The following is a 12,913-nucleotide window of genomic DNA, read 5'->3' on the forward strand; positions in this document are numbered from 1 at the left end:
CATCAGAGAGTCATACATTTGACACTTGTGATGTGTGGTCCCTGGTTATAATCGAGACACACGTCTATGAAGTTGGAACCAATCCCAGCCCAATTGGAATTGAGCCAGAACTACCCTGGTCTACCGTGGAATGTTAAAGGCATTCACTTGGTAGCTTTTTTACCGCTACAATAATGTTGTGAAAACTATTTAAACCTGTCATATTGATGGTTTTGTGGGCAAAGCCTCAAATACAAATCTGGAAAATTTTTAAATTTGTTCTTTATTGCTTGACACTCAACAATTAATAAACTTCTTTCTTCTTGCTCTGATTGGTCGAAGTAAATTTGCCGAAAATTTTAAATGTCATGGCCAAGGCGAATTTAATAAGGTGGCCGCATCGGCGAATTGCTACAGAATATAGGAATTTGGAAATTTGATATATTAAAATTTGTAAACAGGGCAAAGAAAATTCGAATCGCCCTGACGTTAAAAATGTTCGCCATTTTTTTTATTAATTTTTAAATGTTCAAAATACCAATTAGCTCCAGAGGCTATACCAACGAAAGTGGGTGGAACACCGAGGTCCGATCTGTGTGGTGTTCATTGCTGTCACGAGAAGCTTAGGCTGCGAGCTACCGGGCGCGTCCACAGGTTGCGGATATTGGGATGCTCCAAACGGAGTAGCCGCAACGGCAGTCGCGGAAAATCAGCGGTATCGGGCGGAGAGTCTCATGAGAGACCGGGCTGCACCGACTCTTGCACAAATACTGAGTGCCTATGATGCTCGCTATGACAAGGCAGGTTATTGGCGACTTCAAAAAACCAATGGCCAAACTGTTCCCGCGGCGATCGGTACTTTGGACCGGAACGAGCTTGCTCACCTACAGGAGCCTGCCGAGGATCGCCGCATTCACATGAAAATGTGGCTACAACAACCCACAAAACCACCAAGATGACAGGTTTAAATAGTTTTCATAAGGTTATTCAAGTCGTAGATGTTTAAAAACCATAACGTATGTTTAAAAACCATAACAGCAACAAATAAAATTTATAAATTAATTATTTTGAAGTTCATATTTACGTACGGCGAATTCAAAAATTAGTTGACATATCAAATTCTCTCAGCTGGGTTGATGCGGCCACCTGATAAATACGCCTCGGTTTGGTTGGTTATATGTGTGTTCCAGAGAGCTGTGCACATGTGCACAAGAAGCCAAGCCACTCTATTCAACTCGCTCAAAACGCAACGAAAATGTTGTGATTCAAAAACGAATTGATTGAAGCACTAGGCTCCAATCGAACAACTCACATGCTAGTTTTGGTCACAGGCCAGTGAATGATTCTGCTGAACGGGACGCTCGATTTTAAGGCTCGTGCTTGATATGATTTCTCTGTCTGTTGTATTTGATTGGATTTGTTCAAAGTACAAATGACCAATAAATTAACACAGATTTGGAAAACAAAAAATCTTTAATTTAATTTGGTTTTATGGCTTAATTCTAACATTAGAATTTTAGTTTCATTGAATTAACAAGATTTTGCTTTTTTGATATTTGGGACACCAAATTCATTAACAATGCATATAAGCTTCTTTAGAATGTTAACGCTGTTTATCTTTTGGTCTTTTTGATGATGGAATGTCGAGCCTAAAAAGTTCGCTTAACATAATTGTCCTTCCACATGTCGGTGGTGACTGATGCACTACCTGGACCATCAGAATTAATAACGTGGCCAAAATGCTCCACACAAAACTGCGACTGTTGGCGAGACGGGTGTAGTTTCCACTTTTAACATTTGCAGCCATTCAAACAAAGAAAACAGAAACTAGCAAGTGTTTGTTGTTATTTGGATCGATGAATGTATGTAGAAGGAACAATCAAATGTCCCAAACAAGCTCGAATGGAAACCAAAATCACTCCCGTTCGTCCATCCAAACAGAAGCATCAACTTAAATCGAAACGCTGAACAAGTGTCCTTGAAAATTTTGCTACTCGCTGCAGTTCTCTGGTGTTTTCGCGTACTCAAAAATTTTGGTCAAATTTTTTGCTTTCCTTGCCAGCAAAAGAGAGCGGGAGTGCTTGAGAGCGAGCAAAATTTCGACAGTTTGGTAAGCAAAAATTTGCAGCATCGCACAGCTATTTTATGAAAACCAGCTGTTTTATTCAAATAAATAGCAAAAGAGTGTAAAGTCTGTTACGTACCCCCTTAACGGCGCTAAGTTGGTATCCGGCAGCTAGCGGCAAGACCTCAGACGGTTCCAACCCACCACACTTAGCCCGAGGGACGAACACTAAAATTTGTCAGAAAATGCACACAAAAAAAATGACAAACAAAAAAAAACGATCATACACACATAACACACCATTTTTGAACGAAGGAGCTTGGTCTTATGCCCCTACACTTGCCCGCCCTTCCATGGTTCTTAATGTCCTTCACCCCACATCGTCCTAAGAACCCCGAATTCCACACACACTCACCTTATCAACCTATAACCTCAGTTTGCCTCCTCATCTAAAACAAATTAGCACATCATATTGATCTTATACACAGATTACAGAAATTACATTTATTGACATATAAAAATGAGAGGAATTATTAGTTAAAACTTTGAAGCTAAAAATGTTGATAATTTGGGTATATAAAAAAAAAGGTCTTATACAACACAAAACATAACAAAAAAAAAACACTAACACACATAAGTCACTAAAACCAGATTAACTTTACTTGTGAATCATTGGTTCAGATTTGCTAATTTAAAAAAAAACCTAGACAGTAGTTATCGGCCTTTTTGGCGCGAGAATATTACTTTATGCCTATCTAACTAAAAGAGCTCTCTTAATCAGGTTCTGACCTCCACTTTATGAGATCTATACAATTAGATTACTTCCCTGTCTAGAAAGTTAAAAAAATAACGTACAAATCCTACACTCACTCTTCTCTTTAATACAACTGGTCTTAATAACCTTTACAAAATCACAAAAAAAAACTTTAGATTAACACCACAAACGACACTAACACATATCTTAACCTATTGTATTATAATTATTTTTGGTGGTCCCTTTTTTTCAGCTTTTGATTGGGGCTGCCTTAGAGGCAATTATACATGGCCAGATGACCAAATTCTGGATTGAGACAGCCTGCCTGGTAAGTATTCTTTTCAAACTTTATTACCTTTTTGGCAGCAATTGCTTGGTTATTTTTTTTTTATATTTCTTCGCACAGGCACCTTGGTGGATGGGATAAGGCTTGGCACAACACTTAGCTGACTTGGAACACAAAATGGAAGCTTTGACATCAAAAAGGAAGCCTTGGAACACAAAAACGCTGGCCCCCGTCAACGGATCTTGGAGGCCAGTATATTAGTGATTTGGTTTGGTTGTGGGCTATTAACAAAAAGAAACATACAACACAACACATAAACCATTAACATCAGTCACTTCTAATTATTGCAATTATTCACCAAAAAACTACCACTCACATTAAAGAATTGCCACCAACTTTATATTTAATAAAAGAAATTATTACTCTTTTAATAAAAAAAATGTTTTTGATAATAGTCTTTATCTTATGTTAGGCTGTTTTAAATCAACGTCTGCCTTTTGTTATTCACACGTTACTCGATTGACGCTAACACTGTGATCACTGGACTGCACTTGAAATTAATTGTCTCTCCAACGACTCACGACGACTTTTACCTTCCGCCGTTTCTGCCCCAGTCGCTTTTATACCCTCTTTCGGGTGACGCTCTTCGTGTTTTCCCCCATTTTCACAAATTTTCCCTCTTATTTTGTGTTTACATGTCTTGCCTTGGGCCTACCAACAAAAACCGCAGTCATTATGTCCCTCCGCCAGACGCTTTTAGATTAGGCCGCTGCCAAATACAACCCCATCAGTGGCAACTCCGTCACTCTGTCAATGTTATCTGATGGCAATACCATATAATCAGATGTTGAAAAAACACGTTGCTTTTTTCTTCGTCGACCACCAACGCACAAGCATCACCAAGCAAGACCGAAAATTCCAATAAAAAAAAACCTTTTTGGCCGGCGTTATCCAAGGCATCCTGCCACAAACCCACAGTTCGCCACAGCATCAATCGTGCCAATTTGGAATTCTACGTGGAATTAATCCATGAGACAATAATACTGCTCGCCGAAACGAGCCATCATGCAAATAATTAAATCAAAAATAATATATATCTGGCCAGGGTCCATTCACAGGATCCCTGCGGCATCCCCGCTAAATCAAAGGGGGCACCAGACATACAAGTGGGAGACAGCACCAACGCGGAATTTCCATGGAATGCGCTGAAAACCCTTTCATGCCGGCGACCGGCCGAATAGTACACCCATGCCCATACATGCCTGTGTCCGAGTCACCCCCGCCCCACACGCAACAAGTCTGTGCTTACTCTCCTGCAAATTTTACTAACTAATTTTTACTGGAAAATTACGCAAACAGACCTTATATTATAGCAGTGATAAGGACGAATAAATAATGAAAATTTGTGCAAAATTTCATCATGATCACCAGTCACAAATATGACACAGTTGGCTGTGACTTAAGTATTATTCGTGAAGGCAGCTACCCAGAAGACGCTGGGAAGGACTTAAATTAGCAAACAGCCAAAATATACCTACAACGTCGACCCTATAATGTAAAAATATTGTTAAACGTCTTAAGAATTAAAGACGACGATTTGGACTTGTCCGTCGTTTGTAGTCACTCTAAAATATTTAAATATGAAGCTATTGAGCAGAAAGTTGGTTTAGATTATTTTAACCCATTGGCAGTTTAAGTCCAAAGTTGGGCTCTACATTTTAGAAATATATATCGATATATTCAAATATAGGGCGATCTTCCGATGTTTAGTCATAAAATAAACATTCTTTTATCCGCAATATATTAAGAATCATGACTTGGATTGGAACCTTCGACATCCATGCTAAATACGGTCAACACCGCATCATAGTTGGATATAATTGACATAAAGACCAATCTTCCGACTGAAATCTATAAGCTCAGCCTTCTGACGCTTAGTTTTTTGAAACCAATCTGATCTCATTTTTTAAGGTAAAGATTATTGTTCAATTCCATTGATCATTTGTTTTTTCTTTATTACAATTTTTAGTATAAATAAGTTTTTATTCTTCCACCAGAATCATCTGTATTTTAGATCCAAGAGTATTACTGATCATTGTTGAAAAATGTCTTAGGTGCTATAGAAGCTGTCCAATTTTCTCAAATCAAAGAGCTTCAAAAGGGAAGCTACGTCTTCCCATTGCGCCAGAAAAAAGATGTACTAGTTCTAAGCACAAAATTGTCAGTGGTTGTGTGTCAATTGTCTGTTGTAACATAAACATTGTCCTTTTCGCAAGGCACAGCCCTTGTTTAAAGAGGTTATCGATTAACGTAATTGGTTACTCTGTGGGGTCACTTTTGCAAGCGTCTGGTAGCTCGGCGTATGGGACGGTCGCCACCGGGAGGCGCTCTGGTAGCTGGCACAGCAAAAATGTTATTGGTCATACTTGATGTCTGCTGGTTATTCGGTGATGCTGCAGATCCAAAGTTAAAAGCTGGTTGCGCTGTTGTTACATTGGCCACTGGTGAGGCAAATAGGTTTGTGGAGTTCTGGACATTATTAGGAACTCCCTGGTTTTGAGAGGTATTCGAAGGAGGAGCTCCGAAGCTGAATGGTTTGTTAGACTGGGACGTGTTATTAGGCTTGGCCGATGAAGCCGCGAAAGAAAAACCTTCCGCAGGTGAATTATTTAACGAATTAGTTAACGGAGTCGGGGCCCCAAAGCTGAATGGTTTGCTAGAATTGGGCGCTACGTTAGGCTTTACCGGTGATGACGCAAATGAAAACCCGCCCGCAGGCGAATTATTCAATTGAAGACTTGAGGTTGGCATGGAGTTATTGGATCCAAAACTAAATGCCTGCGATGCACTTTGTTTATCGTTCATTCCACTACTCTGCCCAAAGGAAAATCCAGACGGGGATGTTTGAGACAAGGAAGTGGAAAATATGGTAGAGCTCATTTTATCGGATGCATTGGGGGCTGTAGAAAATGAAAAGGGTTTGTTGTTATCGCCGATTGACGGTTTAGCACTTTCATTTGGAATAACAGAACTACCAAACGTAAATGATGTGGTGCTTGGGGCTTTTGCGTTAGGCCCAAACGTAAATCCTTCCTTTTTTGTGGCAGAGTCGTTGCCAGGCACTTCCTTGACATCTGATTTTGTACCAAAAATGGTTGCGGGTGATTTTTCAATCGAATGTGAGGGGTTACCAAAGACCGATGACACTGGTGCGCCGTTTTCTGTGCCAGAAACTGAAGACACATTTGCAGATCCGAAGACATTAGACTTTGAAGTCGTAGCTGGTACCAGGACTGCGTTTGAAGTAGTTGCTGCTTTGTTAGTGTTTGTAGCGAGCGTAGATGGTACACCTGGATTGCTATTGGTTGTGGTTGTGGTGCCGAAACCAAAAGCGTTTGGCGTTTGTGAAGAATTAAACGAGAATTGTCCATTTAAAGCAGTAGTGGTAGTTGAGAAGCCAGCACTTTTACGATCGGCCGCCGTCGACGTATTGGAGGTTAATCCGAACGTGAAAGAAGCCGACGATGATGTTGCAGTTGTCAACGGCGATTTACCTTCTAGGGTCGAGTTGCCGCCAAAACTTAATTTATTGCTTAATAAGTTAGAATTATTCGAAGACTCAGTAGCAGTTAAGGGACTGTTTGTAGACACATTTGCCTTAACCAATGTGTTAATGTTGCTGTCTTTTGGCTCTGCAACATTCGAGCCAGTTACAAATGTGAGTTTTGAGGAACTTACGGGCATTTTAGACGAGTCAGATAAATGTGTTCCAAAACTAAATGCAGGAGTTTTCAAAGCAGTATCGTTGTTCGGCGTTGGTTTCTTCATTTCAAATTGTGTCGTTTTCGTTGATGGAACCAATGTCAGATTCGTCGAAGAAATCTTGTCGCAGTTTTTGCCTGTATCTGAAGATAAGCTGTTGCCAGTGAAACCTCCTAGAATTGGGGTATTGGTTTGTTTATTGATTTCTAGGCTCTGCGGTAAGTCCAATTTTGGCGCTGCTTTCTGTGGTGTCAATTTAATTCCAACTAACGGGGAAGTTTTTCTCACATCTGGCGTCTTATCCACCACCCCAACAGATTTTATTTTTTGTGAATCGGTTTGTGGGTCCTTTTCGATGGATGAAGCGACCGCTTTTTCTGAACTGCTTGTAGTTGGTGGATTGCTTGTTGTGAAATCCTTAGTTAGATTTACGTCATTTGTTGATTGCATTTTTGGTTCCTTCGAAGAGTCCAATTCATCACTTTCCTCAGCCGGGTATAATTCTCCCCTTAGTCCCGATAACATTAGGGCCAACTTTGATTTTTGAGTTCTTTCTATAACGGGATTTTTCAAGCCAGTTGAAATTAGCTTTTTGGGCTTAACGAAATATATGCCTGCACATTCACTGTCCTCGTCCAAATTATCACCATTGCCTACATCCCCGACGGGCTCATCGTGACTAGGGTCGTAGTTTTTGTTAAAAAGAGTTAAGCGCGGTTTGGTCATACTCTGAACCGATAACCCGCTAGTACTGGCGCCTTCTGATTTACTACGTTGAGGTATAACTCCATGTGTGAAATGGAGTACGTCAGATTTTTCGCAATCATTTGCACGATTAACAAATCTTTTGTCTGTTGTGAATTGGCTTTCGTTGCAATTTTGTACATTTACTTGTTGTCTCTCCGAAGACTCTAAATAAGATGGCACTGTCAAATTTTGTTCGCACGCGACCCTCTTGCCTGCATTTGGTTTACGTTTTGCGCTTGAACTGAGAGAACTGATTATGTCATTGTTGTAATTGCAAACTCGTTTCTTCATTTGTTCAGGAGATTTGTTTGCCTCTTGAATTCTGCACGAACTTAAATCCGCCTTGCCGTAAGAGTTGGCGTCACGTTGCCTTTTAAAACCGCTAGTGACTCCCGATACCGTAGTTGGTGGCAGACTTGAGTGAGAAGTAGTTATTCCCCCATCCATTAGGTCATTTCCAATGCGGTTTTTCTTTGATGACTCCAAAGCGCCCACATCCTAGTTAAAGAAAAAATAAATAATTAACATTGTGAACACACTAAATTCAATAAGATTTAAATAAAATTTTGGTTCATTGTATTGTTTTTTTTTTGTTCATGGATCTCTAATGAATAAACCTATTTTAATTCATGGTTTTCTAAACTTGTCCTCAGCTTGTTTCCGCCTACTTTAGAGAGTTGAATTTAATTAATTTTTCAACTCCCAACAACAATGCCAATTCGTCCATAACCTGATATAGCTCTCATATAAACCGATCTTCCGATTTTGACTTCTTGCGTTTTTAGAGAGCGCAATTTTTATCAGACTTGTTGACATTTTGCACGGTGTACTTTGCTATGACTACCAACAGCCATGACAAATACGGTTCATAACTTGATATATCTCTCATAAAAACCGATCTTCTTATTTGAAAAAGTCAAAAAACTATCGGGTCAATCTGGTTGCCATGGAGGGTTTAAGTTCCACCGATCGATTTCTGCTGCTTTGGCTTGCTTTGTTCACTAAGCAATTCAAGCAAAGTTATCCAGTTTTTGCTTTGGCTTACCTACTTTTTCATTAGTTTATCAGTTAAGCATAAAGTCAAGCATTGTAAAAATTCAAGCTAGGCAAGACAGAATTTTTTCTAAAAAGTAAAAAAAAAACAGACAAAAAGAAAAATCCAGCATTTTTAAGAAGATGATGCCAAAAAGAAGTCTCATAGGAATGTGCTAAGCGTTTTCGCAGATTGTTCGAAAGTAGTTTGAGAGCTTTGTAGACTATTTTGCCCGCGACTGCAATTGCAGCTTCTCCTAGAGCATTCCACTATCCGCAACTTCTGGACGCGTCCGGTAGCTCGCAGCCCGGCCCGGAATAGGTGTGAGCACCACACAGGCTGGACCATTCGAGGTCTCATCTGTATGGTGTTCATTGCTGTCACGAGAAGCTTAGCTTTGAGCTACCGGGCGCGTCCACAGGTTACGGATTGTATAATTCTCCATACGGAGTAGGTGCAACGGCAGTCGCGGACAATCAGCGGTATCGAGCGGAGTGTCTCTGTGAGAGGTCGATATGACAAGGCGGGTTATTGATTGCCTATGATGGTCGATATGACAAGGCGGGTTATTGGCGCCTTTTAACTAATGGTCACACTGTTCCCGCGGTGATCGGTCCTTTGAATCGGAACGAGATTGCTCACCTACAGGAGCTTGACGAGGATTGCCACTTCGACATGAAAATGTGGCTACAACAACAACAACTTCTCGTGATATCAATGAACACCACAGAGAACGGAGCTCAAAGTACCAGTATATGTGGTGCTCAGTTATACTGTGCCGGGAAGGTAATGACAGACTGTAATCGGTGCAAGCGATGTCAACGTCAAACTAAGGGGTCGATTATGGATTGTCCTTAACTATATTTGCGTTGCCAGTTCCTGAAACCAGGAACTCAGTTTCACTCAATATCAGTGTTTTGAACGTTCAGCTGCTAAGTAATTTAAAATTTCTTTTTAACAAATTTGGCCGTTGAGAACTCAACTGAAGTTGCCTTGCAAATCCACAACCGACACATATATATAACGAACAAAACATCATTTTTAATTCTAATTTTGTTTGCCTGTTAGAGCGAGGACGATTTTTCTAATGTGTTCATTTCTCTTTCGAGATCAGCTTAATGATAGAAAAATGTTCTATCAAATAAAGTTGCAATTGCAACCTGGGGGCTAGACACTTACATCGCTATTGATTCTTTTACGGGAAATCTCTTTGAGAACATCCAGAACACTGCGGGTGGGGGCCATGTCGTTTTCAGTTGGAGGGGGGTGTATAATAGGCCGATTTTCTTGAGAAATATCTTCATCGCTCTTTTGCAGGCCCACAACGGAGTTTGATCGCCAAAGACTCGATAGAGTATTGCCATAAAACATGGACTTATCTGAAAGTATCCAACAATATTCACATTATTACGATTTGGTGCTTCTACTAAATTCGTTTTCTACTCACCCGGGGGTGCTATTCTTGTCATGGTTGGTTGTTGATTGGTGGCCCGATGTGGCAATTCAGTTTTCTTAAGCGTTATTAGTGGGAATAACCCTGGTCTGCTGTAAAGGTTATGTGCAGACATGCTGCGGTTCAAGCGGCTCTCATTTTCGTGATACTTGACAATTCTCGACGCCAAACCTTTACTTTGGACATCAGCGGCTATTCTTGGATCTATTTTCAATACACTTCTGTGCCTAGACTTTTCGGATAAGCTCTCATCGGAACTCGCATTCAAGTGTATTAAGTTTGTGGAATTGCTACGACTCCTTTTGCTAATAGGAGTTAGTCCCCATCTGAAACTTCTAAAAGATTTAAGATAGATTCCCATTGTTGGACATGACATATGGCAACACAACAACATACCCGGAATGGTTTAGCTTGGTGGATTCAGCTGCAGGGAAACTGTAACGACAATCTTCACCCATATTCAATAAACTACTTCAACTGCATGTAATGATTCCAGGTACTATCTTAATTTTGCTGTTATGAGTAGCGGAATAGCACAATTAATAAATTTTTTCGTAGAAAGCGTTGACGTTAATTTGCAATCCTTGGCACATTGCATAGAAGCAGAAGTTGGCCAATTGCTAATCTGACGGCTTTGTGATTTTATTAACGTACGGCTAGCATTTGTTGTATGTAACTAATTTGAAATTTGCAGTGTCGCCGTCTGGCAAAACAATACACATTGCCCTGTTTAAGCTGCCATTACACATTTCATACCTTATTTCAAAAATAGCAACTTTGAAAGTTGTACACATCGTGTGGTAATGACAAATGGGTATTGGAATAAATATGCAACTTATTCGATTAAACAGAGTTTTTATTTCATTGAACATACATGTAGATACATATCTATAAAAAGTACAATTCATATGAGAATAAACGCCGATTAAAGCGCGCTCTATTTTGCCAGATAGTGCACTGGAGTTTTTGTTGTTGGGAAACTGTTCCTATCTGTTAAATTGATGATTTACAGGTAGTAGTCAAAATCTGTCAAAATCAATGATTAGTGTAACTTTGATATTGAGTATGTTCGCGCAATTTTTCGTTGTTGTTGTTATATAAAACATACACCACAAAACCTAAACTCGTTGACAGATGGTGCACCTCGCAAGAAAAATTTCTACTCTGCTGTTTACGGCATACTCACAGTACGTTACGATTCGCATCATCTTTGAAGAAGTACGGTCCAATGATGCCACCAGCCCATTAATGCATTATTATAGACCAAACTGAAGATGTTTGACAGTGAAACGAATTTGAAAGATGGTGTCAAAGGAGGACACTATCTGATTTTGACAGATAGTATCCTCGGTTTTTGTTGTTGGCCAACTGCCCTTACCAGTTAATGAATTTATCCTGGAGCTCAGTACCACTTCTACGAATGTGTTTGCATTTCTGCTATGGGAATTTCTGAAACCACTGTTCGCCGAATTCTCCATTAAAGCCTAGTACTGGCTTCGACTATTTGGCCGAACAACTGTTAAAACGCATTTAAAACAAATGGTGATGAAGAAAATGCGAACACATTCCGCAGTACTGAGTTCTATAAGCAAAATAGTAGCGACATGTTGCTGCGCCAATACAAATTTCGCTTCAATTAATTGCCAATGTAATTAAATGCTCATGAAATGGTAACGAAACAACTCTGTTTTATTGGTGTTGTCTTGTTTGTTGTGCGTTGTTGTGTAAATTTTGTTTGTGTTCTGGCAAGAATAGAGTATATCGGATTTCGCAATGATTTAATTTATGCATTGTCGCTGCGAATGAAGGCTTAAGACCTTATATATATCATACATGTACATTGGCTGTTGTGCAATGATTAAGTGAACGCGATTTTGTTGCCCGTCAAAACGTACGCGAAATGCTAATTGACAACCTGCCTGAAGACACGGTATTTTTTATTATTAAGATCTTTATAAAATTACAAGTCAAACAATAAGTGGTTACCAAGTGAATTATATTTATGTAAATTAATCGAACTGAAATACGTGAAACATCATTCCAACTAACATTGAATACGAGGTCTATTTTTTTTAAAGAAAAACCAATCCGATCGGCATACAAATGTCTGTCTGGCAAGCAATTCAAAATTTGACAAGCTCGAGTTGACCAACTTTCAAACACCATGGCCCAGCCTCTGGACCTACTATGGTCCGCAAATTTTGCATACTTATTGGAATCAACATTGACAATGTTAAGTTTCGTGTCCATATATCTATCCGTACAAAGGTTCCAGAATTATTTCCAAGATTTTTCGATTTGGCAACACTGTGCAGCGGTGGCTATCGCCTCCCATTCTGGCGAAATTTGTGAGGTACTATGCCATATAAGACTTCTCCCCAAAGGGGTGTCGTACTGCGGCACGCCGTTCGAATTCGGCTATAAAAATGGAGGCCCCTTATCATTGAGCTTAAACGTGAATCGGACAGCACTTATTGATATGTGAGAAGTTTGGAATGGTAATGGGCAAATTTGCATTTTGCATAAGGAATGTCGTTGCCTGAATCGAATATGATCCAGATCGAGCTTCATTTGGATATATACATATACATACATGGATTTAGTAGAGTAACGATAAAAGACGATAATAGATGTATCCATGTGCCGAACTTAAGAGATTTTACGCTTTTTTTATTTATTATTTGCTGTTATTTGTAATAGAAAAAAATTGTGCAATTTTCGGCCACCTTTACCTTCCAATGCAGAGAATGAGCGGATAATACGTGAATCTTTGTTTTTCAATTTTCCTTCAATCAATATTTATTTAAAACCATCGATTTTATCAGGTAAGTGTG

At 39.6% G+C, this 12,913-nt stretch overlaps 1 protein-coding gene and 1 long non-coding RNA gene across 2 annotated transcripts in view; one reads left to right on the top strand and one right to left on the bottom strand.

The window, feature by feature from the left end:
• Window positions 1–5,073: 5,073 nt before the first annotated feature.
• LOC106088075 (uncharacterized) lies at window positions 5,074–10,709 on the bottom strand. Its single transcript, XM_013253376.2, has 4 exons — window positions 10,476–10,709; window positions 10,074–10,414; window positions 9,806–10,005; window positions 5,074–8,091 (listed from the first exon to the last, which is right to left on the bottom strand). Exons 1-4 carry the CDS (start codon window positions 10,535–10,537, stop codon window positions 5,416–5,418), a joined length of 3,279 nt encoding a protein of 1,092 aa, XP_013108830.1. The 5' UTR covers window positions 10,538–10,709; the 3' UTR covers window positions 5,074–5,415.
• Window positions 10,710–11,848: 1,139 nt separating this feature from the next.
• LOC131995121 (uncharacterized) overlaps window positions 11,849–12,913 on the top strand; it is a 55,267-nt gene continuing 54,202 nt past the window's right edge. The window contains exons 1-2 of the long non-coding RNA XR_009397168.1: window positions 11,849–12,009; window positions 12,780–12,904. This is a non-coding gene — a long non-coding RNA (uncharacterized LOC131995121). The remainder of the gene's footprint in view (window positions 12,010–12,779; window positions 12,905–12,913) is intronic.

The sequence above is a fragment of the Stomoxys calcitrans genome, chromosome 2 (assembly GCF_963082655.1).
Source record: "Stomoxys calcitrans chromosome 2, idStoCalc2.1, whole genome shotgun sequence".
Taxonomy (NCBI): Eukaryota; Metazoa; Arthropoda; class Insecta; order Diptera; family Muscidae; genus Stomoxys; species Stomoxys calcitrans.

What these genes read in the sequence shown, in the direction of transcription:
- LOC106088075 (XM_013253376.2), bottom strand. Translation starts at nt 10,537, where the DNA reads ATGGGTGAAGATTGTCGTTACAGTTTCCCTGCAGCTGAATCCACCAAG. An exon ending in GACAAGAATAGCACCCCCGG is followed by an intron (nt 10,006 to 10,073) that starts GTGAGTAGAAAA and finishes GGATACTTTCAG; the next exon opens with ATAAGTCCATGTTTTATGGC. An exon ending in GTAAAAGAATCAATAGCGAT is followed by an intron (nt 8,092 to 9,805) that starts GTAAGTGTCTAG and finishes TTCTTTAACTAG; the next exon opens with GATGTGGGCGCTTTGGAGTC.